The sequence below is a fragment of the Myotis nattereri genome, assembly GCF_964212035.1.
Source record: "Myotis nattereri genome assembly, chromosome: 12".
NCBI classification, from domain to species: domain Eukaryota; kingdom Metazoa; phylum Chordata; class Mammalia; order Chiroptera; family Vespertilionidae; genus Myotis; species Myotis nattereri.
In genome coordinates, this window is record NC_138087.1 from 78,761,137 (window position 1) to 78,787,120 (window position 25,984).

The 25,984-nt window shown below is 60.4% G+C and overlaps 1 protein-coding gene across 1 annotated transcript in view; it reads left to right on the plus strand.

The window, feature by feature from the left end:
* Nucleotides 1-25,984, plus strand: part of NCS1 (neuronal calcium sensor 1) — a 41,108-nt gene that overhangs the window by 9,451 nt on the left and 5,673 nt on the right. The window contains exons 2-7 of the mRNA XM_081104296.1: nucleotides 11,268-11,292; nucleotides 18,157-18,295; nucleotides 19,777-19,855; nucleotides 21,403-21,491; nucleotides 21,829-21,906; nucleotides 23,920-24,036. Of these exons, the coding sequence (XP_080960422.1) occupies nucleotides 11,268-11,292; nucleotides 18,157-18,295; nucleotides 19,777-19,855; nucleotides 21,403-21,491; nucleotides 21,829-21,906; nucleotides 23,920-24,018 (509 nt within the window). The 3' untranslated portion in view covers nucleotides 24,019-24,036. The remainder of the gene's footprint in view (nucleotides 1-11,267; nucleotides 11,293-18,156; nucleotides 18,296-19,776; nucleotides 19,856-21,402; nucleotides 21,492-21,828; nucleotides 21,907-23,919; nucleotides 24,037-25,984) is intronic.

A 25,984-nucleotide genomic window follows, 5' to 3' on the forward strand; every position in this document is an offset into this window, starting at 1 on the left:
ATCTGGACGTAGCCATGCTCTTCCCACCCCGTGCCTGCCTCCCACGACCTCCGTGAGCCTTGTAACCTTAGACCTGCTTTGAGGGTAGTGAGCGCCCCATCACGGGAGGCATTCAAGCAGCTGCTAGAGCGGCAGACACTGGCCCGGCATCCTGGGTTCCTGGCCAAAGGGGAGGTGGGATCCTTCTGGCTGTGAGCACCGGGCCCTACTGTCCCCGGTGCTCTGATTCCTGAAGGGGATTCGGGGCAGCCTCGGCTTGGCTTTCTCTGGGAGGAGGCAGAGCTGCGCCTGTGGGAAGGCGGTAGGAGCAGGCAGTGGGCACTGCCTGGTACTCGGGCCTCTGAGGCCTTCTCAGCCTCTGCCCCATCCCGGCTGAGCCTGGGGTGCCAAACTCGTGCCGGTGCTGTGCAGGCCTCGCCCAGTCCTCCCAGCCTGTGAGTCTAGGAGAGTGAGCCGTCAGGAAGTGTTGGCTCCCTCCCTGCTCTCGGGAGCCTGCGGGCTGGGAGGCAGAGGGCAGCCGAGGGTGAGGCTGTGGAGAGCGAGGCTGCCCCTGGCTGTCCTGTGCCGACCTGCCTGCTCGCGCCTGGCAAGGCCCAGGTGCCTCCAAAGTGTCTGTCTCCTCATGGGTGCAATGGGGGATGCGGGGCGCAGTGATGGGTGGGGCCGTGGGATCCAGAGGTCTGGCCGCAGTGCCCCGGGTGCCTATGAGCTCCCTGAGGGTTGGGACACACCTGGGGGATTTGGGTTTGGGCAGCGCCGGTCAGGAGCCTCGACAGGGCAGGCCTGTGTGCTCGACCGGGTGTTGCTTTGTTTTGCTCCTTGGCTGACCAGATGGGACCCACCTGAGCCCTTGACCTGCAGCCTGATGGGCAGGGGAGTTGCCAGGGGGTCAGAGTCTGGGTCCTGGTTCTAGCCTGACCTGCTGCGGCCTCCGGCTGCCCCTCTCCGAGTCCCACTCTCTGTGAGACGGTGTCACCCAGGGGGCGGTGCCCAGATTGGGGTGCCCGGGAAGGGACGCAGGGCAGCTGCTGGCGGTGGCATTCCTGGTCTCCCTGGTGGCCCAGGGAGCTGGCGTGCGGCCGGGCCACCGTGCTTGCACTCCCTGGCAGGGGAAGGAGGAGGCTGGAGGAATGTGGATTTGAGGAATGTTTAACCCGAGGCAGAAATAGCTCCCTGCTTTCGTTCCAGGCCGGGCTTCCATAGGAAGCCGTTCCGTCTCTCTCTCCAGCAGCCTCTGCCTCCCCCACCGCTCTGGCTTTTCGGGGACAGAAAGCGGCCTCTTTATTTTTCTAACCAAGGAGCTGCTGTGGGAACAGAAGGGTCCCCAGGTTTGGAGGCCGGCCAGGCTGGGCTCAAGTCCCCCGGTCTCTGTGTCGCAGCCCTGTGACCACTTCCTACTTTGAGCCTCCGCGGAACTGGGCAGCTTGTCAGACAGGCCGTGTGGTGTGGCCGCTCCTGCTCAGGGACCAGCGGGTCGGGGCGCAAACCCCCGCTGCCCTCGTGAGCTCTGGCACCTCGGGCAGGCCCTTTCCATCGAGCCCCCTTGCTTGTCTGTAAAGTGGGCAGAGATGCGAATCCGGCCTCCCAGCATGGGGGGTGGAATGAGTGTGAAGACATTGGCCAAAGGCTCTGGAATCCCAGCTCAGAGCCCTGGTGGCCTCCACAGCCAGGGGGACACGTCTCCTGTGTGCTGCTGCCGGGAGGAGTGGGGTCCGGGCCCTGGGGGACCCTTCCATTTCCTCGTCCCTCTGAGGGCAGGACCCACCCTCGCCCACACTCACCTCGTGCCAGTGACCCCGCTGCCTGCTGGTGAGGACACGTTTAGCCCTCCCCTTCCCATCGGGCTGCTCGGGCCGGGAGGACGGGCCCCCGTTTTGTTGCCTGGGTCGCGGCTGTGTCCCAGCTCCTGGAAGAGAGCCTGGTGCCATTTGTTGGAACGAATGAAAAATCGGATACATCCGCGAAGGAGCTAACGAACTTCCTTCTCATCCATCTTGGGCCCTGGCTTTCTGTTTGTCGCCAGCCCACGCCTGCCTCCTGGGCTGCGGATGGAGGGTTTGTGGGGGGCCCTGAGGAGTCAGGTGCTGGGCGGCTGGCCCCCGGCAGGACTGGCCGAGCCAGGCCCCCAGGTCCCCTCGCACCTTCCGGGACTGGGAAGACCAGGAGGGTCCCACAGCCAGCACGGCCCCTCCTCCCAGGCCCTCCGCTCCTGTCTCTTTGAGGAACCAAAAGGCTCCTGTTCAAAGACGGGAGCTGGGCTATTTTTGGCACTTGTGGGGGAAAGCGAATGCCTCCCTTCTGTTCAAAAATATATGGTGTATGAGCCGGGCAGACAGGAGCTCCACGGCTCAAAGCCTCGCCGGCCGCGGGCCTGCCTCCCTCCGCGGCTCCGTCGCCCACGTGCCCACGTCGGGCGGTTGTTGTTTCCAGGCTGCCTGTGCCGAGGCCCTCGCTGGGCCCTCGCAGGACAGGATCTCAATTAAAACTAAGAGCAGCCGTCACGACAGAGGAGAGAAGCTGGCGGCCCTCCCGGGCCCTGCTCCCTGCTCCCTGTGCGGCCGGGGAAGGAGGACCCGCCAGCTGTGGGCGGAGGGCAGGAGGCCCCGTGCCCTCTGGCCACCCTCACTCCCTGACTCCGCACCTGTTGGTGGGACCCCTGTCTCGTGCCAGGCCCACAGGCGCTGGGACACGGGGCAGATTGGCCGGGCGCGTTTCCGGCCCCCCTGGCATTCACAGTTTGGAGGCGGACAGATGTCAGGCCGGGGTCCGCATCAGGGCCCTGCACAGCTGGAGGCCCACCTGGTCTGGGTGCCTCTGAGAGGACCTGCGTCCGTCACTCTATGTAGCCTCAGTCCAGCCCAGGGCCTGGCCCGCTGGGAGTGCTCGGTGACTGTTGGATGGATGGAGGGGTGAGAAATCCAGTTTGTCCCTTCTAGCCACCCCGTAAGGAAGGTATTGTCATTGTCATGCCCCCCCCCCATCTTACAGATGAGGAAATGAGGCTCAGAGAGGCGAATTCAGCTTTCCAAGGTCACACAGGGGCTAACGAAGGACTCAGCTCAGAAAAAGCGCCTTCCTGTGGACCTGACTCCACCTTGGGCCAGCTGCTTCACCTCTGGGAGCCTCAGTTTCCTAATCTGTATAATGGGGATAATCCAAGGCCTGGAGCGAGGAATGGGGTTAATGCACGCAGAGTGCTTAGCACGGGAGGGGCACACGGTAAGCTAAGCGCCTAAGCTCTCCTCATGTTGCTGCTCCTGGAGCCACGAGACAAAGTACGTCGTCCTGCGTTTTCCTTGAGAATTTTGGGGGAAATTATTTAACTGTCGTAGGAATTAAATGCGATGTATTTTGTAACTCTATTTTTAGAGTAAAGCAGACACCTGTAAAGGGTGGAGCAGAAGGCAAAAAGTGTGGGAGCAGTTGCGCCAGAACAGACAGGAGCTAGGCCCTGCTTTTGGTGGCTGCCTGGGTCTCAGCCCCTCCCTCCAGGGGGCACCGTCCCCGTCCCCCAGGGGCTCTGCAGGCTGCTTTAGGGGCACCTTGGATGCCGGCCACGGGGCTCTCTCCGGAACGAAGCCCTTCAGCCCACCTGTGGGAGTGAACAGTCTTCCCACATCTGCCAGGGAAATCCACAAAGATTCAAGCTGTGCTCGCAAACCCGAAGTTGAGGAGGGTCCCCGCGCCCAGAAGGACGATGGGCCGGGGCCGGGCTGTCCAGGGAGTGCTGTCAGGGCGCTCTGATGACAGGCAGGCAGGAGCCGCTGTTCCCTGCTGGGCTGTGCACCCCGAGTCTCATGGCCCCCAGTGCTGGCCATGGCCTGCGGGGGCTCCGTGGGTGGCCCCTTTCCTGGGGATGGTCATCTCCAGGCTCAAGCCTCCTTGAGCCCGGGCTCAGGGGTCAGATGGCGCTGGCTCCCCCCTCTCCTCCACCCCGGGCCATGCCGCTCTGACGGCCACTTCCTTCAGCCACGCGGACTGGCGGGGACCTGCCTCCCAGCAGAGGCGCATGCAGGAGCTCAGCCGAGGGGCGCCCTGGGGCTGGGGCTGAGTTGGGGTTTGAGCAGCTCGGAGCTGCCTCTCACACCTGTTTCGCTCAGTGTCGGAGGAACGTTCCCATCTTCGTGCCACAGCCCCACCCCGCCAGCCGCCTCTCCCGCTGCCCCCAAGCCTATTCTCCCCCTCCTCCTCCTCCTCCTCCTCCTCCTCCTCCTCCTCCTCCTCCTCCTCGCGGTCATCACGGTGGCCCGGGACTCCGTGCCCGGGACTCGGCACGTGCTGGGCCAGTGCCTCTGACCTGCTTCCTTTCACAGCAGGACCTGGACGGAGGGAGGCCAGGGCTCAGCGAGGGCGCGCGTGGTCCCCGTCAGCACGGAGGCCTCGGTGGGAGAGGCTGGCAGCGTGGCCAGGCCCGAGCTCAGGTGGCAGAGGGCAGGTCTCAGCAGCGGGGACTCCGCTGGCCCTGCCGGCCCCAGCTGGGACCCGGGCTCCGTGAGGCTCCGTGCAGCTCTGCCCAGAAGGGCTTGGGGCGGGGCCAGCAGCCACGGGGCCAGCAGACACGCACCCCCTCCCAGGTCTCACAGGGATGGGCTGTGGGTGCCAGTCTGATGAACTCGGGTCCCACCTGCTCAGTTGGGGGCAGTGAGAGCCCAGCAGGCAGGACCCCACCCCGCTTCCCTGCGGCTGCTGGGCCTGGCCAGCCCTCGGCCGGTGGAGGCAGTGAGGGCTAAGGAGCTAAGGAGGCGGGGCCGCTGCCTCCCCGCGTGGGGAGCAGGGGCCTGGAGCCCAGAGGGGAGCGCTCAGCCCGGAGTGCCCGGGAGTTCTAGGCAGGCGGCCAGGTCCCCTTTCTGATGAAACGCAGGCCACTACCCTCCAGCTGGGCATTTATGGGAAACGGGAACGGGGCTCGGGGAGGGCTGTCTCTCTCCTTCCCCCCCTGACAGAGGTGTCGCGTAATAATCACTGCAACAGTAGCCCGGCCGGCGTGGCTCAGTGGTTGAGTGTTGACCTATGAACCAGAAGGTCACGGTTCGTTTCCGGTCAGGGCACATGCCCCGATGTGGGCTCCATCCCCAGTAGGGGGCGTGCAGGGGGCAGCCGATCCATGATTCTCTCTCATCATTGATGTTTCTCTCCCTCTCTCTCTCCCTCTCCCTTCCTCTCTGAAATCAATAAAAAATATATTTTTCAAAAACCACAGCCACAGCGACCGTGCTCTCAGAGGCCCCTGTGCAGGGTCTGCGTTGTATGTGGTCTTGGCTGCTCTGCCGAGGGACTCCATGTTGCCACCGTCCAAGGTCACCCATCCAAGGTCACCCAGCGCTCATGCATCTGGGGCTGCCCAGCTTGCCTGCCCCAGGGCGTGACCCACCCTCTGCTCCCACAGCGCCCTCGGGGGGTGCACAGGCAGGTGGGGTTCCTGGTCCTTGACTTGCAGGTCAGTATGTGGGGTGCAGGAGCTGGGCTGTGCACCCCAAGTCTTAAGCCCCCCAGTGGGTGCCTGGAGATCGCAAGAGTCTACAATCTTGAGGGGAAGGGCTTGGCCGAGGTGGGAAGCCTGGAGTCCCCTGCCCCTCCCCGAACACCAGTGGGTTTCTGCGGGGCCTGCTGGGACCTGCCTCTGGGGCTGTGATGTGAGGGTCTGTCGCCTCTGGGGGTGGGGAGTGATGTGGGGGGGAGCTTGGGGCACCTGGACCACAGGCATGTGACTCTCATTCTTGTCCTTCCCCCACCCCCTGCATGTGGCACTTCCCAGTGAGCACGGCCAGGCAATGTCCCCTGTGAGTGGGACAAGCCATTTCCCCTTTCACAGACAGGGAAACTGAGGCAGGGGACGTGACCGGTCATGCAGCCAGGGAATGGCAGACCCTGGGACCCCGGTCCTGTGAGACCCTCATACTATGCCGCCTTCTCTACAGGAAACTGCCCCTGGGGGTAGGGGGCAAGTGTGCCTGGGGTGGAAGGAGGGGCTGGCAGCTTGGGGCGGAGGGTGCCTCGGGGTCCACCGCAGGGCCCCTCCCTCTGAAGCAGCTTGGCTACAAGGGCAGGGACATGACTAAACTAGGGGTGCTGGCAGCTGCTGGGAGGGGAATAGGTGGGAGGGGGAGATGCAGGTGGGAGGCTGGGGTGTGGTCAGGGTGGGGCAGGGAGAGGGGTGTCCACAGGAGGGGGACCCAGGCGGAGGAGGGCTGGTCTGAGGAGGGCGTCCCTTTGGGCACGTGGAGTGTGGGGAACCCTGGGCCATCTGAGAGGAGCCTGGGGTGAGGGGTGCAGGGTGCACGTGCGGAGACTCAAGGACCCCAGTATTGGGAGTTTGAGCAAAGAGGCCTGGGGCCTGGGGCGCAGTGTCCGAGGGGCCCTGCCCTTGTGGAAGGGGGACACTGTGGTCAGAGGTGTTCAGACTGAGGGGGTTAGTGACGGGGTTGCTGGTGGCCGGGCCCAAGTGGCCACCCCTCTCTCTCTGTGTTAATCGGACCCGAGCCCCCTTGCTGACCGGGAGCTGTGATGGGGGTCGGGGGGACATGACGACACTTGACCCTGGATGTAGTCTTTGTCCCTAGAGATGGGAACAGGGTCTGGCTTGGCCACAGGAGGGTGGCGGAAGCGGCGGAAAGTGCCCGGAGTCTGCCCTGGGTCCCCGGCAACCAGCCCCTCTGTGGGGGCGCCAGTCCTGCTGTCTGTTCCCCGAGTTTGAGCTGAGCGTCACTCAGGAGAGAGCGGTTTTGCTCTGGGGAAATCAAAACCAGACTTCACTCTCATCCTGGGCTCCGGGGACGGCTCCGTGCTCCTTCCTGGCAGACGGGCTGTGGGGGAGGAGGAGGAGCGGGCATGGGCCTCAGGGGCTCCGGGGTGGGCACTGGGGGCGCGGGCCGGGCAGCAGGCCCTGGTTCTCTGGAAGTCAGTGGGAGGGGGTGGATGGATGCCCAGCCCTCGCTCCTCCGGGCTCTGTGCCCGCTCCCAGCTGGGAATTGTCTCTCCACCTCTCCAGAGCCCCTCCCATGGCCCTGCCTGGAAGGAGTTCATAGCCCATCCTTCAGATGAGGACTCTGGGGCTCAGAGAGGTTAAGCACCTTGTTCAGAGTCACCCAGCCTACAAATAGCCAAGACAGGATGCCCACCCTGAGCCTGCCACGGTGCTGCCACGTGGAGCAGGGCCGTCCACTAGAGGCTGGCCCACACCCGGCTTAAATCCCGGCTTCCTAATGAGCTCGGGGCCTGGCCGGAGGCTGGAGGGTGCAGAGAAAGGCAGCTCGTGTTTGAAATTGGCCAGAGCCCGTCGGAACTGAGGGTGATCGTGTTGTGAGACGCGGGTGTTAGGATGTGGCCCAGCCCGGCTGGTGGCTTGGTGACGGGGTGGGGGTCAACAAGGCTTTGCTCTCTGCCTCCCGCGGCAGGACGCTGGCCCTGCTCCGAGGGCGACGCTAGGACCTGCCGGGAGTGGCTCGGCCTCTGGGGCTTAGCGTCCAGCTGGGACGATGAGGGCAAAAAGTGCTTCTAATGAGGACCTACTCGGTGCCAGACGTCGTGCACCCTCCTGTGATGCAGAGGCGGTTTGTCCGTTCGTAGATGAACAAACCAGGGCTCAGCCCTGTGGGTCGGTACCCAAGGCCGCAGTCAGCCCTGCGGACCGCTCTGCTTACCCCCGCCCCCTCCCCACCTCTCCCACCCACCCCCCAGGCAGTGCCCGGTCTGACCCCCCGCGGTGGGCCTGTGGGAAGACAGACTCTACGTAAAGCAGTGATTCCCAAGCATGACGGCTTCAGAGGGGCCACAGGGTCAGGAGGGCTTCCTGGGAAAGGGGCGCCGAGCGGGGACTGGGTGCCGCGTAGGTGCAGAGGGAACAGCAGGTACCAAGGCCTGGAGGTGGGATCGTTAGTGGAGCTTGAGGGGTTGCAGGGTTGGGGGTGGTCAGGGGACATGGTGGGCGCTGGCTGCCCTGGGGATGGCCTGCCTTTCCACCCGGCCCTGTGCCCTGAACCCTGAGCCTGGAGCATGGACCCGCCCAGGGCAAATGCTGCCTGTTAATTTCACACATGGATGGAGACTTGGGTGCGAGGAGGGGGGGCAGTGAGGTTTCGCTGGGGAGCCTGAGCCTGGGAGTCTGGATGGAGGGTGGAGGCAGAGGGACCCCATCATTGTCCCTGGACCCCTCTTCCTTCCCAGTGCCTGTGGTGGTCGGCGCTGCTCAGGGTCAGCACCCTGGACAGGACCCCGGCCCTTCTGGCGCTGGGGATGGGGGCACACGGGTTGTGTGCTGATGAGAACAAACATCTCTTCCCCACTTTTGATTTGGAAAAATCAAGAGAAACATTGAAATAACAGGGCAGTGAGCGGCTGTGCATCCCTCAACTGCGGAGGTCCCCACCTTTAGACTAGGGACACCTTCCCGCTCTGCCCCCAGGCCAACCATGCCCCCTGGGGGAGGAGGGAAGGCTGCTGGGTGACGGTGTGGGGTCAGGGGACGGGGAGGACTTCTGAGCTGGGCGATTCCTGGGAAGCCTTCTCTGCCCCTGGGAGGCCGCACTACCCAAGCGCTTGTCACCCAGCTCCTGCTGTTTATGCCACATGATGCCAAGGTCACACGGATCGCTGGCTGATTCAAGTTGGAGGGGGGCACTTAATTGGGCATCCATGCTGGGCTCTGGAGGCCCTGTCATTTCCTGGCCGGGTGACCTGGGGTGACTTCAGGCAAGTTAGCTGACCATCTGAACCTCAGTCTCCTCATCAGGAAAATGGGATCATACCTTTTGTGCAGGCGAAGAGCACCAAGCAGTGTACTCTTTACAATAAGCCCATTCTACAGACGAGGAAACTGAGGCTCAGAGAGGGGAAGTACTTTGTCCAAGGACACACAGCTCATAAGCTGTGGAGCTGGATTTGAACCCAGATGGTCTAGTCTGACTCCAGAGTCCAGGCCCCTACGCTCCTGGCTGTGCTGTGATGAGTCTCTTCTGTCTCTTTGAGTTTTAGTCCCTCAGCCCCTGCTGCCCTTCACTGCCGGGTGTGGGCGGCAGTCCAGCCCTGTTAGAACAGGGGCACCTTCCCTCTCTGCCTGACCCCCACCCAGCCCCTATCCTGACCCCCTTCCCAGCCCCTATCCTCTGCCAAAACTTTCTTGGAAAATTGCATTTTTTTTTTTTTTAACCAGGTCTGCCATTCCAGGTCACCAGCATCTCCTGTCATTGCCTGACTCTCCCTGTATCAGTGGCCTGCTGGTGGCCAGGCCTCCGTCTCTCACTGTGCTTGTGGGAGGGGAGTGCTGATGAGGAGGGGCCTAGTGGAAGTTTCCAGGCTGTGGGTCAGGCGGCTGAGTTCAGACCCTCTCCTTACCACGTCACGTGCTGGCCCCTTTGTGCCTCAGTTTCCCTGTTTGGAGCCAGGCCAGAGTAATGCTCTCTTCCCTCATTTCCGCTTCTGTTATCAGGGCTGCCGAGCCAAAGCACCAAGGCCCTGGGCACCCTGCATGGACCTGGGCTTGCAGTGGGCACTTGGGCCTTGGCACTTGTTGAAAGCGTGCGTTCAGCCGTTTGTGAAAGGCGGCCTCCAGTCTGATCAGGCACACCCCCGGGGCCTCCTCTTCCCCTTCCCTGGGAAGGATTCCAGTTTCTTTACTCACCTGACCTCCACCTAACACCTGCCTTCCTGTCTATTTGTTTGTCCACGCCGTCAGTCATTAGTTCATGCATTCATTCGCTCATTCATCCATTCACTCATGTGTTCACTTGTTCATGCAAACATTCATTCATTTGTTCATTCGCAATTCATTCATCCATTCATTCACTCACACATTCATTCATTCATTCACACATTCATTCATTCATTCACTCACACATTCATTCCACAGCCTGTATGGGGCACGTCCCCAGGCGCTCTGCCGGGATTCAGGAGCTTTCGCACCTGTTCTGACTGACGTCTCAGGACAGCTCCTGTGGCGGTCACTGTGGGACGTGCCCCTCTTCCTCCCGCTCCGCAAGCGAGGACGCCGAGGCCCGGGAGCCGGCGCTGCTCCCCCGAGGTCAGCCTCGCGGAGAGCGGTTAGAGCTTCTCGTTCAGTGATTTTACAGAGAACATTGGTTTGGTTCCAACTTGAACCGATTCAGTACTTTCCAGAAAAAAACATTTCTTTTGTTTGTTTCATGGTTCAGTAAAGAATGACTATTTGGGCCTGGCGGGAGGTTCAGCCACTTGATTTGGCTCGTTGCAGCTTTTGGTTCACGGCGCCGTTCTCATCTCGCTTGTGGAAGGACTCGGGGCTGACCACTGCGAGGGGCGGCAGGGGCGGCCCACGGGGGCAGGTGCTGGGCGCTGCTGGGCTGAGGGGGCTCCGCCTCTCTGCTGCCCCCCTCCCCCATGCAGCCAAGCGCCTGGGGAAGCCAGCACCTTCTCTGACTGTGCTGTCCCCGGGATTGAGAGATGGGAAGAATGTGTATTAAATGTCCACCCGGTGGGAAGAATGTATGTTACATGTTCACCCGGTGGGAAGAATGTGTGTTACATGTTCACCCGGTGGGAAGAATGTGTGTTACATGTTCACCCGGTGGGAAGAATGTATGTTACATGTTCACCCGGCGGGAAGAATGTATGTTACATGTTCACCCGGCGGGAAGAATGTATGTTACATGTTCACCCGGCGGGAAGAATGTATGTTACATGTTCACCCGGCGGGAAGAATGTATGTTACATGTTCACCCGGCGGGAAGAATGTATGTTACATGTTCACCCGGTGGGAAGAATGTATGTTACATGTTCACCCGGTGGGAAGAATGTGTGTTACATGTTCACCCGGCGGGAAGAATGTATGTTACATGTTCACCCGGCGGGAAGAATGTATGTTACACGTTCACCCGGTGGGAAGAATGTATGTTACATGTTCACCCAGTGGGAAGAATGCATGTTACACGTTCACCCGGTGGGAAGAATGTATGTTACACATTCACCCCATGGGAAGAATGCATGTTACATGATCACCGGGGTCACGGCACCCCGTGAGGGCAGGGAGAAGCCACCCCTGGTCTAAGAGACTGTTCTTGGCCGTCCTGCCAGCAGCCCAGGGGGCCGGGCCAGTGCTGCCCCCTGCTGTGCGGTCAGACACAGAGCTCCTCACTGGGCCTGTTCCCGGGGCGTGTCCTTGGTCAGAGCTAGCGGTGCACCAACACGGGCAGACAGCCTGGGGCGGGTGGGAGGGCAGGAATGGGGCTCTCAGCGCCTGCCCCTCCAATGGGACACCTCCCTGAACTAAACGGCTCCTTCTCTGTTTTCTCTTGCAGTCACCGAGAAGGAAGTCCAGCAGTGGTGAGTAGCTGCTCTTCCCCAAAACGTTGTGGGGGTGGCGGGGGGGTGGTGGCGGGGGGGGGGGTGGCGGGGCCAGCAGTCCCGTTGCCCAGGATGGGGGCACATGGAGGGGCCTCTGGGAGCGGCTCACCCACAAACCTGTCCAGGCAGCCTGTGCCCACGGCACGCTGACATGGACCCAAACCAGCTGGGGGCGTGGGGATGGGTGTTGGTGACGCCTTGCCTTGTGTGACATCTGCAAGGACCACCAGGCCATGAAGGTTAACTCAGGCCCTGCTCACCAAGAAGAGCGGTTGGGACCAGAAACCAGTGAGGGCTCAGGGTCCCAGGCCCAGCTTCGTGACTGGATCCTCCTGTAGCCTTGAGAAGCCTCTTCCCTTTTCTGGCTCCAGCGGTCCCTTCTGCAAGGTGATGGATTAGGTGGGGTCAAGGGTGGCCAACAGGTTTCCTCTCGGCTGGCAGCTCTCATCAATCCGAAGTGGCTGCCTGCAGTGCCGCCTGGCCGAGGCTGTATGTCAGGGAGCAAACGGAAACGATGGCAGCGAGCGATTGATGAGCTCTGTAGTGGATTAGGGATGCCTGCCCTGGGCCGGGCAGAGGAGAGTGGAAGCGAGTGATTGATGAGCTCTGTAGTGGATTAGTGATGCCTGCCCTGGGCCGGGCATAGGAGAGTGGCATGTTTTCAGTCATTGTGGGATATGGAGCAGACAGGGTGAGCCTGAGTTGGGGGCATGGTTAGGAGAGCCAGGAGGTTAGCTGGCTGAGTTTGCAAACCTTCTAGTAAAGTTTGGTGGTTTAGGAATGGACTCCAGAGCCTGGCTGTGCTTTCCTATCCTGGGGACCTTGAAGGATCCAATTCCCGAGCCTCAGTTCCCCCGTGTGTGTGACGGGAATGGTGATGCGTTGGGGGGACATTTCCTGTACAGGTCATAGCACGGTGCCCACGAGAGGACAGACATGGCCAGCGGTCTTCCCTCCGCTGTTCAGACCGGGAGCTGAGGCTAGAGATGCGTCCTTGTTCCTTTCATCCTCGCAGCCACCCGCCCCATCGTGGCTTTTCCTAGATGAGGCCTCTGAGTCGCAGGTGTAGGGCCCACCTGAGCCCCCTGTGCCCTCCCCTGCTCACACCTGGGCCTCCCCCAGGAGAGGCAGGGCGCACAGTGGCCAGGTGGGCTGCAGAGTCCAGGTCCTGAGCCCCACATCCTGGCTGAGTGGCCTTGGACACGTTACGGGATTGCTCAGTGCCTCGGTTTCCCCAACTGAAAAGTGAAGGTAATAGTAGTCACACGTTAATGGAATATTGTGAGGAATAAGTGAGTTAATTTATCTAAAATGTTTGGAGCAGTCCTGAGATCGAGGGCCCCTCCTCATTATGCGGGGGGGGGGGGGGGGGACTGAGGCCCATGCAGGTGGAGTGACTGTCGTTCGTTCATGAAGCTGACATGTGAGCTACATCCGGGCGAGGACCCGGCCATGGGAGAGTGTGTTCCCGGCACAGGGAGCAGCCAGGACAGGGGCTCGGGGGTGGGACAGGCCTGGCGTGTTTGAGGGGGGCCTGTCGGGAGCAGTTGTCGAGGCTCCCTCAGTAAAACTGGCACCCTAGGCCTCGTGACACCCAGTCCTGCGCAGGGGAACTCTCTCTAAAGAGCTTATACAGAAGAGAGATGATCTTTTCTTTGCCAGAAAGTTCCATGGACCTCAAGACACTGTCCTTTGGATCATTATAGTGGTGCCTTCAGGGCTAGGAGAGAGCTGAACCCGTGCCTTCCTCTGGCCCTCAGGGCTCCCCGGTTCTCTGCCTGCACCCTCTCCCCTGCTCCCCAGGCACCAGCCACAGTGGCATCCTCACCCACTCTGAGCTCCTTCCTGCCTCAGAGCTGCAACCTGCCGTTCCCTCTGCTGTTCCCTCTGCCCCCAGATCTTGGCATCTCCGCTCCCATGTCACCTCCTCTGAGGCCAGCACTGACCACCGGGCCTGTGTCTCCGGCACGAGACAGGATCGTCGTGTCCTATGCCGACATTTAGTAGTTTTTCCCTCTCATATTTTCTGTTTTCCAGTGTTTATAGAATGCTATTGTTACCTTTATAGTAGCCACATACCTGGCAGTACTGCCACAGAACTGGTGGCTGGAGCAGGAGGAATCCTGCAGGCGCCTCAGCCGGCCCGCTGTCTCCTGGGCCGTGCTCGCAGCTCACAGCCTCGGGCGCCCCCTGTGGGCCGGGCTCGCAGCTCACAGCCTCGGGCGCCCCCTGTGGGCCGGGCTCGCAGCTCACAGCCTCGGGCGCCCCCTGTGGGCCGGGCTCGCAGCTCACAGCCTCGGGCGCCCCCTGTGGGCCGGGCACTGTGCTGATGCTGAAATCAATGCGGCCGGGAAATCAGCCGGGTGGGGACCTTTTTCCTGCCAAGGCACATTCGGGTGTTTACAACATCGTTCGCGGGCCATGCAAAATGATCAGCTTAAAAATCAGCCTGCTCTATATGGTCAAACATTTCATGAACTCACCCTGAGGCCTTGGCGGGGCCAGACCAAAGGATTTCGCAGGCCTTACGCGGCCCACGGGCCGGATGATCCTCACCCCTGGTCTAGGGGAAGCCCCATTTTACAGATGAAGAAACTGAGGCCCAGAGGGGCGGAGACACGTGCCCAGGTCACACTGCTGTGTGTGTGCGTGTGTGTGCGTCTGCGTGTGTGCGCGCGCGTGTGTGTGCGTGTGTGTGTCTGTGTGCGTGTGCGTGTGTGCGTGCGTGTGTGCATGTGTGTGTGCGCGTGTGCGTGCGTGTGTGTGTGTGTGTGTGTGGAGTCTGGGTCCAGCTCGCTCCTCCTCCAGGCTATGAGGGCTCAGACCTGCTGACTCTTGCTCTGGGCAACCCCACAAAGCCAAAGGCAGGGTGTGGGGGTGGGAGAGGAGAAAGGAAGCAGCATCACCCCCTGGGTATGTTTGGAACCCTCCTCCAGGGCCCTCTGGAGTCAGGGCTCCAGGCAGCGCTGAGGGGCCTGCCAGGGGGAGGGAGCTGTTTGGAGAGAGAATACAGCGTCCCGGGCCGGGATGCTGCAGTCCCAGCCGCGCGCACGTGGCTGATGGCAGCTGGGGTCCGGCTTTCTCACGAACCCGGCCATCTATTCGGTCCCCACCGCTCCGCTGCGGAGAGCACGCTGCACGGCAGAACCTCGGCACCGGGGCGATTGGCATGGAGGGCGGGGCGGGCTCGGAGCAAGATGGGTCCCAGAGAACAGTGTTCTGTGGGGACAGGGCCGTGAGTTCCAGAAAGTCCTGGCAGGCCGGGCCGATGGGGAACCGAGGCCGTGGCAGCGCCGGGCCTCCTCAGGGCCTCCAGAGAGCGAGGAGCTGAGCCGGACTCGGACCCGGGTGTCATGGCGAGTGTTCGCTCATGCATTCACTGTCTTTCATTTGTTCATTCATTCATTTACTCCATCATTTGTTTGTTGGGTGGTTTGTTCAGGAAATCTTTGCTGAGCACCTACTATGTGCCAAGCCAGTGCTGGGCTCTGGGGGCAGCAGGGATGGAGGGACACGAAGTGCCTGGAGTCCCCTGGGAGACACCGGCTGGCGCAGTGGGAACAGAAGGCGGTGGGAGGCCCCGGGGAGGAAGCCCAGCGTTCAGCTGAGGGTGCTTTGTAAGCGGCTTTGTGTTGTTGTGAAAAGCAGATTTCCTTTCCCTTTCCCTTTCCAAGAAGCGTGAGAATGCAGCTGTCGGGTCTGGGCTTCTCTTGTTTCATCTCCACCCTGGGCTTCTCTGGGGGGAGGCTCTGGAGCCAGAAGCGAAGGGGAAGCAGGAGTCAGCGGCGAGGAGGAGGAAATGCCGTGTGAAGGCCCTGGGCCACGGGGGGACTTAACTGTCCTCAGCCTCAGTTTCCCCATCTGTACAGTAGGCACAGTGGTCCTCGCCTGCTGGGCTGGGGGCCAGTTCAGTGGATTGTGCCTGGCAAGCACGTCGGCCTGAGCCCCGCTCTCATAGGTGCCTGATGGTGGCTGTTATTTGGAATCACAGACCACGGCAAAGGCAATCACTTGCGGTCGACACCCCCAAGCCTGTGGGGGTCCCCAGAGACCAGCTAGTTCGTGGTTCTGCTGCCTGGGGACCTTTGGCAATGTCGAGGGCAGGGGTCCTCAAACTTTTTAAACAGGGGGCCAGGTCACTGTCCCTCAGACCGTTGGAGGGCCGGACTATAGTTTAAAAAAAAACTATGAACCAATTCCTATGCACACTGCACATATCTTATTTTGAAGTAAAAAAACAAAACGGGAACAAATACAATATTTGTATTTGCATGTGGCCCGCGGGCCGTAGTTTGAGGACCCCTGGTCTAGGGACTCTTTTGGTTGTCACGACTTGGGGGAGGGGTGCTCCTGGCATCTTGCAGGTAGAGGCCAGGGATGCTGCTGACACCCCACAACACGCAGGACAGACCCCGCCATCCAGGCCAGACGTCAGCGGTGCTGGGTGGAGGGACCCTGGCCGAGGCTACACCACCTATTTCCCCGAAAGGGAGGTCAGGGGTTGTTGTGGGGAAGGGGTTTGCTCAGGGTCCCTCTCGCGGCGAGACAGGACGGGACAGGACCAGGCCTTCTGGGCGCTGGGCAGAGCAGCTGGCTTCCTGGCGGCTCCAGGTATGTGGGAGGGAGGGCAGTGCGTGGAGGAGAGGGAGGAGGCCCGGGCCTGTTGTAACCTGAGGCCTGGGCCCAGGTGGGGAAGAAATTTCTGGGCATGAACTTTATTATGAGGCAGCAGCTCCCCCGGGTGCCCACAGTGGGGGGGGTGCCTGTGTGGGGTGTCCCGACTCAGCCAACCAGTGGGGGATGGGCTGCCCCTCAGGATTGGACCTTGAGCGCCATGCAGTGCTGGCCTCGGAGCTGTGACGATTTGCAGGGTGGATTCGGGGCCCGGGGACACTGGGGTGTCTGGGACAGCGAGGCATGGGTCCCCGCCTTCTGATGATGAACAGGGGGGTCATGAAATGTTGGGGTAGAGGGCGCTTTGCCTGTGTGTTGACACCGGGGTGGTGCAGCCCAGTTCCCAGAGGGGCAGGCGAGGTGGGAGCCTGGGAGGCAGCTGAGCTCTGATCCGCTGCTAGCTTGCTGTGTGACCTTGGGCCAGTCTCTCTCCCTCTCTGGGCCCCAGGTCCCCATCAGTCCATGGAGGTGGGGAGCACATCAGCAGTTCTCTAACCAACTGCAGGGAGCTCTCGGTTCTGTCCAGGGACCCTGGCAGTCCTCCCTCCCTCCCTTCTTTCTTCCCTTCCTCCTTTCCTCCCTTCCTCCCTTCGAGACTGGGGGCCCTGTGAGGCCTCCCCCCTCTCCACGCCCCCCCCCCCCCCCCCCGCAGGGACCATCCAGGAGGCGCCGTTGGGAGCCTTTCGTTTTCTCTTTATTGTTTTAAATGCTTTTAGAAACGCTCAGCAACATACATGGTTGCAGAAATGAGGAGCTCTGGGAGCCCTGGGCAAGTACGGCCCCTATCCCAGCACCCAGAGCCGCGTGGTGACAGTGGAGTGTGCCCCCTCTTGGATCACCAAGTCCTGGTGCCAGGCACCCCCCTCCTCCTGCCCAGGGACCATCCTGGCCTGGAGGCCTGGAGGCCTGGGGTCATGGATCAGGTCTTGTCCCCGAAAAGCTCCTCCCAGCTCCTGGTCACCAACAGCGACTTCAAGCACAACACTCCCCGAATCCTCTCCTGGCTCGTGAGAGAGGCGAGAGGAACCCCCGCACCAGTCGGGAAGGTCTTCAGCGACCCAGTCTCCGAGCACCTGGGCTCTTCACCTCAGTCCCCACCTTGGCTCCAGTCTGGGCTGTGGGGACTCAGATCTACCCTCTGAGCCTCAGCTTCCTCATCCATGCAATGGGCCTCACCGTAGTACCTCGCTCACAGGGCCCTTAGGGCATTATTCCATGAGACGGCGGTTTGCAAAGGTCTAAGCACAGCATTTCCCGGGGAGGTGAGAGCTGCAGCTGGCAGTGGCGACCCCTCTCTCTGGCTTCCCTTTCTCCCGGGGACCCTTTGTGTAGGGCACCACAGGCCATAATCCTGCAGATCCCGATAGTGACGATCCTTTATGCCGAGTGTGCTACACGCACCATCTCGATCCCGACAACATGGGTGTGACAACCGTCCCCTTTATGGATGAGGAGGCTGAGGCTCAGAGAGGTGAGGGCACTTGCCCGAGGTTGCACAGCTAGCGTATGGCAGAGCCGGGATTTGGGCTGCAAAGCCATGCTGCCGTCAGCCGGGTGTCTGCAGGGTTCTGTGCTGGGCACTGGGATACACGGGGGACAAGTCCACTTGGAACAAACCAGGTTCCCTCCAAGCTCACACTGCTGCTCCGTGTCTGTTACACGGTCCTTGGGAACAGACGGGGAGAAGGGTGTGTGTGTATTGGGGTGCAGGCATGTGGGAGGAGCCAGCTGCCAGCCCCATATGGTGGCTCTGCCCACTAACTCTGCCAGCACCCGGGGAGGAGGGGCTCCGGGGAGAAAGTGGGGGAAGAGGGGGCAGAACTGCTTTGGGCAGGAGTGTGGCTTTGGGGTGCTGTTGGTGGGTTTTGTTTCAGCCCCCCCACGGGGAGCAGGGTTGAGTGGCCAGCTGCTCTATGTACACTGTCTGGGTGACTTCTCATGCGACTCTTAGCCCTTGTACAAACGAGGCTCAGAGAGGTACAGCCACCTGCCTCAGGTCACACAGCTCGCGAGAGGCAGCGTGGGAGAGCCCGTGCCTGTGACGTCGGGCCTGTGCCCAGAACCCCGTGTGTGGGTCTCTGGACAGAGACCCCCAGCCTTGAGGGCGGGCGCTCCTGGCAGGTGGCGATGTTGGTGTGTCTGACCCTCCCTCACTGGGCTGCCCCTCAGGTACAAAGGCTTCATCAAGGACTGCCCCAGCGGGCAGCTGGACTCGGCGGGCTTCCAGAAGATCTACAAGCAGTTCTTCCCGTTCGGAGACCCCACCAAGTTCGCCACGTTTGTTTTCAACGTCTTTGATGAAAACAAGGTGAGCTGGGATGGCGGGGCCTCCCCCACAGCAGCTGCTCAGCCCTGGGGTTCCCGCAGCGGCTCCACACCCACTCTCTCCCCCAGTGTTCCCTCCGCGAGAAGGAACAACACGTGTGCACACTCAAAAGCGCACACACACAGATACACACGAGCGCGTGCACGCCCACACATGCATACACACAGATGCAGGCATTCATTGTGCACGTGCACACACCAGCACACACAGGCACCACACAGAGATAGTGCGTGCGCATACCTATACTGTGTGCACACACGTGTGTGTACATGTATGCATGCACATGTATACCTCGATGTTTTTTCTTACCAGCACCAAATGCAAATGCCTCCAGGGACAGTAGCAGGCGTTATAGCTGGCACAGACATTCACTGAACATGTCACAGCCCTTCATGTGAAAGCTTACAACCCACGGGTGTGTCATTTTTCCTCCCAAAGGTTATTGGGATTTTTGTTTTTGTTTTTTGTTTTGTGTGGTTTTTTTTAGAATATATTTTTATTGATTTCAGAGAGAAAGGGAGATGGAGAGAGGGATAGAAACATCACTGATGAGAGAGAATCATTGATCGGCTGCCTCCTGCAAGTCCCACACTGGGGATCAAGCCTGCAACCTGGGCATGTGCCCTGACCAGGATCGAATCTCTGACCTTCTGGTTCATAGGTCGATGCTCAACCACTGAGCCACGCAGGCGGGGCGGGCGTGTCATGTAAATACTCCATTTGCAGATGAGGAAACAGGTCTGAGAATCAGGCAGTGTGGGGTCTTTCGGGCCTGGCGCCTTTCACTGAGCACCATGGTTTCACGGCTTATGAGCTGCCGCGCGTCTCCTCCTGGCGGTGGCCGCGCTGGCAGCTGGCGGACCCAGGCTTGGGCGTCCGCGGTCCCCTGGACTCGGTCCCACGCCAGCACTCCCCTGGCTCCTGGTGCTCACGGTGGGTCTACTGTGACTTGTCCCCGCGCTTCCGCTCTCGGGCGCTCGGGCTGTTTCTGTTCCGGGAGGCCCTGGCTTCCGCCCAGGTGACTCCACGCTGACAGTCACCCTGCGTGGCCCTGGGGAGAGCTCCTGGCCTCAGTTCCCTCATTTGCAAAACAAATAGGTAGGATTGCACCGTCTGGAGCCCCGTCCTCTTCAGGAGCCCGGAGCCTGTGGGTCTAGGCCCGGAGCCTGTGGGTCTAGGCCCGGGGGAGGGGACCTCCAGGCTCTCCCAGAGGTGGAGCCTGTGTTGTGGCCTCACCCCTTCCTCCCGCCCCTCCCTCCCGACCTGTCCCATTTCTAATCCGACCCCTCCCTTCTCCTTCCTCCCCTTCCTGGTTCTGTCCCTCATCCTTCTCTCCCGCCCTCTCCGTGTGGCGTCTGTCTGCCACGCTCTCGGTGCCCGCTGCCGCCCCCACCACCTGCCCAAGGTCTGGCCTGACCAGGTGGCCCGACTGACCGAGGCCACCTGCCCCTCTCTCCTGCCAGGACGGACGGATCGAGTTCTCCGAGTTCATCCAGGCGCTGTCGGTGACCTCGAGGGGGACCCTGGACGAGAAGCTGCGGTGTAAGTCCACCCTCGGGCTCCACTGGGCAGCCGCTGGGCGGGCCCCGGCCGGGGGAGGCCAGAGACGGGGCCAGGCCCTCTGTCCCAGCTGAGAGAGTGGCCCAGACCTTCTGTCGCTTCAGGTCCGCGGAGGGCTCCGGAGGTGGCCGTGCGGGAGGAACATGGCTTAGGCGGGTGGACAGATGGGGCAGGAGCTGAGGGGACATTCAGGCGGGTCGGACGTGGGACGCGGCCACTGCAGCCTGGAGTCAAAGACCCACTTCAAGTGCCGGACCCACGTAGGAGGCCGCTGCTCTGATGACTGATCTCATTCATTCACCTATTTACTGTTCACCCAACGGGTATTGACCAATCAGGGCCACGTGTCTGTGCTGGGCAGGAGGCCAGGAACCCGGGAAGGGGGTGGGGAGGGTCAGATCGACGGGCACCTGCTCTCACGGCTCAGTCTAGCATGAGACATCTTTTTTAAAAATCCCATAAAACCGAGACAGGAAGAGGGAGGTGAGAGCTGGCAGGGGGGAACTGACCCTGCGGTGAGTCAGAGCCGAGCTGGGCGCCGAGGGAGCTGGCTGGTAGGAAGCGGGGAGGAGGGCTCCAGGCAGGGGATGCGGAGGAGCGGGGACGAGAGGATGCAGAGGGCAGAGGGCCCACGCTGGCGCGGGGTGACGGGAGGGAAGCTGATGAGATGGGAACAGCCGGCCGGAGCGCACTGCTCCCTAAGACGTTCGCACTGCGTTGTCTCAGCAGCGAGAAAGCCCTGCAGTTCCTCTGTGGTTTTTTTTTTCTTTTTTTTTTTTTTAAGGATAAAAGGGGGTTGCCCTGGCCGGTAGTTCAGTGGTCAGAGTGCTCACCAAAGGGTTGCGGGTTCCATTCCTGGTCAAGGGCACGCACCTGCGTTGCAGGTTCTAAGCCGAGGGGAGCATCTCTCACATCGATGTCTTTCTCTCTCTCTCTCTCTCTCTCTCTCTCTCTCTCTCTCTCTCTCTTCCCCCCATCTCTCCCTCCCTCTCTCTCTCCCATCTCTCCCTCCCTCCCTCTCTCCCACTCTCTCTAAAATTCAATGGAAAAAATATCCTCAGGTGAGGATTAACAACCACAGAAATAAGAAAAGAGGATTTTATTCATGCAAAAGCTCCTTGTCCCCTGGGCATATTGTTTTATTTTCTGAGTTGGCCACAGGGACTGGAATGGGAGAGGCTGTGGCGGGGAGGCCGAGGGGGAAAGAGGGGGGCCGTCAGGACTCCTCCTGGGCCAGTCCTCCCTCCCAGCTTCAGCCTTGGAGGCCTCGCACTGGCCGAGGCCCCATCCTTTTCACTCCCAGTGTCTTTCTTCCCAGTCCTAGTTGAAATGGTTCGTGTGCGTGTGCGTGTGCGCGCGCGTGTGTGTCTGCCTGTTGGTCCTGATGGAAGTATTTGCTGACTGGGTGAGGCATGGGTGAGGCGTGGCTGTGGGCCCCCATCGCGTGCAGAGGTGCAGAGGGCGGAAGGCAGGAGCGGAGCTGCCCCTGCTCCGGGCCCTGGTGACCCCGCCTGGCTGGTTGATTGCAGGGGCCTTCAAGCTCTACGACCTGGATAACGACGGCTACATCACCAGGACCGAGATGCTGGACATAGTGGACGCCATTTACCAGATGGTGGTGAGAGCCCTGGGTCCCGCGGGTAGGAGATTGGGGGGCAGCCAGTTGAGTGGCTCTGCTTGGCCCACAGGGACCACCCCAGGGGGGCCGCTCTCCTGCGGGGGTGAGTTGGCGGGGTGACGGTCAGTCACTGCCTGGGGCCACTCGTACTTCTCCGTCCTGGGAGAAAGGTGGGGGCTGGGCTGTCCAGCAGAATGGCAGCGAGGGCGGGGGCGCTGGGCGTGAGAGGAGAGGCGTCCTCACCGGGAAGCAGCCCAGGTCTGCGGGGCAAATGTTTGGCCCGACGCCAAAGCCTAGAGCGCAGAAGCCCAGCCCCCTCCTTGTCTGTCCCCGGCAGGGGAACACCGTGGAGCTCCCCGAGGAGGAGAACACCCCCGAGAAGAGGGTGGACCGGATCTTCGCCATGATGGACAAGGTGAGGCCGTGGGGAAGCTGGGCTGACTGGGGAGGGGGGTGGACAGCCGGGGGCCAGGCCCTGGGTCCCCACAGGTGCCACTGACCACCTGTGGGCCTGGCTCAGGCAGGCGGCACGGCCTGGGGAGGTGTCCAGTGGCCTAGTGGGCAGCCATCCCCGTCAAGCCTGTTTTAAGTAAGTTTGCCAAAGAGTTTTTCTTCCATAAACCATGATTCTCAGCCGTTGTTATATGTGCCACCGACCTTTTGGCATCTGGAGAAGTCTGTGGTCATCAGATAGATGCATAGGATCACCCAGGAAGCGGATTGTTCTGGAATACAGCTGTCACATGTTTTAAGAAGACCCGCGATGCAGTATTCTAGGGGCCTCTTTATGCACACATTAGTAGCCACCCCTCATTTTTGAAGCAATGATACACGTATGCGCTGCCTGCAGCAGCTGTGATGTGCTGTGACCTTCCCGTGACCTTCACAGTTGGCAAGGTCACAGATACCACTGCTTCGGATGGGGACCCTCACCCAGGTTCGTCCTGGGAGGAAAAGCTGAATTTCAGGGAGAGGATGGTGAAAAGAACAATCTCGTCTTTCCCATCTGAGCTCACAGACCTGCTGGATTCTATCCACGGGCCCCAGGTTAAGAAACCCTTTTACGTCAAACTTCCTTTGACCTGCAATAATGTTGCTTTAAATGGGGGTCTGATATCAGGGCGGCCGGGAAGCCCAGTGTCCGTCGCTTGCCTTCAGTGAAAGAATATTAGTTACAGGGACATCGGGCTCATTGTGATACGCCGGCTGCGGCTGGAGACAGGCGCTGGCCTGAAGCTCTGAGCCTGAGGCCTGTGCTTCCTGCATTTAAAAAAGGCAGCAAGCCCGGCCAGTGTGGCTCCGTGGTTGAGCGTTGACCCATGAACCAAGAGGTCTCTGGTTCGATTCCTGGTCAGGGCATAAGCCTGGGTTGCAGGCTTAATCCCCAGTAGGGGTGTGCAGGAGGCAGCCAATGGATGTTTCTCTCTCTCTATTCCTCTCCCTTCTTCTCTAAAATAAATAAAAACATTTTTTTTTTTTAAAGGGGAGAGGTTAGCCCGCAGCAGAGCGGGGTCAGGACATGTGGGCTGGGGCTCCGCTGCTCTCTTGATAATAATGAAAACATGTGGGGAGCAGGGAGCGCCCACTTCCTCACAGGTGAGCCAGTGGAAGTCAGTGCTGAGGCCCTTAAATCTCCAGGTCATCCTTCCCTCATCCGGGGAAGCCAAGCCCGCCCTGGAGTCAGACAGGGTGCTCGTTCTGGCTTCCCCGGCTACCAGCCAGCGGACTCTGGGTGGGTGACCGAGACTCAGTTTCCTCACAGTGAAATGGGGGTAAGAGCAATGCCTCTTCTTGGGGCGGGCGTGGGGGTCCCATGAGATCAGCCCGTGCACTTAGCAAATGTGGGTACACGGCAGGCGAGCTGGGAGGACGACCTGCTGGGCTGGGGGACCCCGGCCATGCTTTCCCCCCGGAGGTCTCTGCTCACAGGTCTCCTGGAAGGGATACTGGCCAAGACCACCCCTCCCCAGACACCCCCTAAGTCCCTGTGCATGAGCTGCACCGGCCTCCTCCCAGGGCCCCCGGGTCCAGGACAGACGCTCGAGGGACCGCTGGTGCCCCTCCAGGAGTGACCGGAGAAATGCATTAGGCGCCCAGCCCTTTGGGGTTAGCCACCGTGTACGGGATTCACAGCAGCGATAACGGTGACTCCGGAGTTCGGGGCGCCTCCAGCTCCAGCTCAATGCCCCGCGGAGGCCAGCAAGTCCTCTCGTCCCCGATGAGGAAGCGGGCCAGAGCCAGGCTCGGGGCGGCCAGCCAGGAAGCGTCGGTCTGACTCCTGACTCTCCTCACCTGGCCCGCTGTGCTGCCTCCTCCTGACTCGCTGGGGGAGCTCTCTGGGGACCAGCCCTGGGCCAGGCGCCAGGCCCGCGCCTGTCCCCGGAGGCTGGCTGCCCCTCCCGCTAAGCAACTGCCCCTCTGCTTGCAGAACGCCGACGGGAAGCTGACGCTGCAGGAGTTCCAGGAGGGGTCCAAGGCCGACCCCTCCATCGTGCAGGCGCTGTCCCTCTACGACGGGCTGGTATAGTCCACGCCCAGAGCTGGGGTGAGTCAAGGGGGACCTGGGGCCTGCAAGGTGGCGGGGGGGGGGGGGAATCCCAGCCACAGGACGCCAAGGGTTGGCAGAGAAGTGCCTGCCCAACGTGGGGTCTGCCGGGTGTGGGCACAGCGGGGTGGGGGGGGGGCGGCCCCCGAGGCAGGGCCTTCAGATCAGCCCAAGGCCTCTGCTGCGGCGGACGACTGTCCTCCTGGCTTCCTTCTCGTCCTCTCCTGCGTCTGCTCTGCCTTCCCTGTGAGTCCCATGTGGGCGGGGGAGGGAGTGGATGACCCCCGAGATCCTGTGCAGCCACGAACACTCGAACACGCCGTCTGGTGGACACATGTGTGCGCGTGCTGGCTGTTGTCTCAGGTGACAGCATGGCGGGTGGACTCTGACATAGCTCACGGAGACGTGCGATCGCTCTGTCTAGGAGGCCCGTCCTGTCCCCCCAAGAAAAAGTCAGATGGTGTCATTAATTTATTTAACACTCTTTGTTGTGTCCTCACAGCTTTCTGTGAAAGTGTCTGTGTATGTATTTCCCGCGGCAACAATGAGTTCAGAACCATATGTTGTTCACGCATTTTTTTTTTTTTTAATGGACAATTTATAGAAATCATTTATTTTTTTTCTTTTGGAGACTCAGGGCTAAGAAAAGAAAATGTTTCACCCTCGTTGGCTTGACGTTCACATCCTGTTGTGCCCACAGACTGTCCTTAACCTGACTTGTGTAGACACGTATCGTATCGTCACCAGCAACATGCCGACCAAGAAGGTGTACCTTTGTTTGCACGACACGCCTTTCCGAGTGACAGGATCCAGCTCCTGCCAGCTCGTCCCCGCCGCCCTCCTCTTTCCTGTGGCTCTTCCAGAGCCTCCCAGATAGTAATCACGTCCATTTTGCCTTCTATCATTTGTGCGATTGATTTGCCTTCTCAGATTCCCGATGTATCCTAATTCCTGGACAAGTTACTGTTACAGAATTCACTGTAGCATTCAGTGTTCTGCATCAGCAAATGTTGCTGGAGACCATCCTTTTTCATAGCTGCATAGTATTCTGTCATAGAGCAGGGCCATAACTTAACCAGTCCCGTGGTGTGGGGCCTTGGGTTGTGGAGACTTTTGGGGGTGGGTTAAAGAAGTTCTCTATTACGGAAGCACTCACACCCAGTGGTAGAGAGAATAGTGTAACACCGTGTCCCCAGCAGCCAGCTTCAGAGTCGCCAACTCACAGCCGATCCTGCACCATCCCTACCCTCCCTCACACACACCCACACTGGGTATTTTGAAGCACATTCAAGACATCATATTGTTTCATACATAAATAATTTCAAAATGTGTTCCAAAGAACGGCTCTTTAAAAAAACCCCACAATACCCCAACTTCAAGATTAATTCCTAATATTGCCCGAGCCTCAGTGGGTATTCCAGTTTCTTGTTGCCTCCCCAGGTCTGTCCACCTTGTTTATTGGAAGCAGAATCTGAGTAGGGTCCACATGTTGCAATTGGTTGAGTGTATTTTAATAATTAAATTTTCCCCTTCCTTTTCTTCTCCTTCTTGCTGTTGGTCCAGAAACACCTTCTATAGAGGTTCCATGGTGTGGGGGTTGCGGGTTGCACCCCGTGGTGGTGTGAATACCACATTCTGCTCCCTGTTCTCCCTGGAAAGGGGCGGTCAGACCTGCAGGCTTGCTGCACATCAGTGCGACCCACTTTGGGGAGAACACCTCACGGGTGGGGTTGTGTGTGTCCACGAGGTGGCACGTGATGGCTGGCACTGTAAGCACCATTCATTCATTCCTTCATTCATTCCTTCATTCATTCCTTCGTTCACAAGTGGTGCAAAATGATGTCACCCCAGCTGCCGTCCCTGCCTCGCGTGAGCTGCAGGCTTCCCTGCAGTTGCTATTTGGTTACCCCAAGTCCTAGGCTCGAACAGGAAAGGCAGGGTAGATACT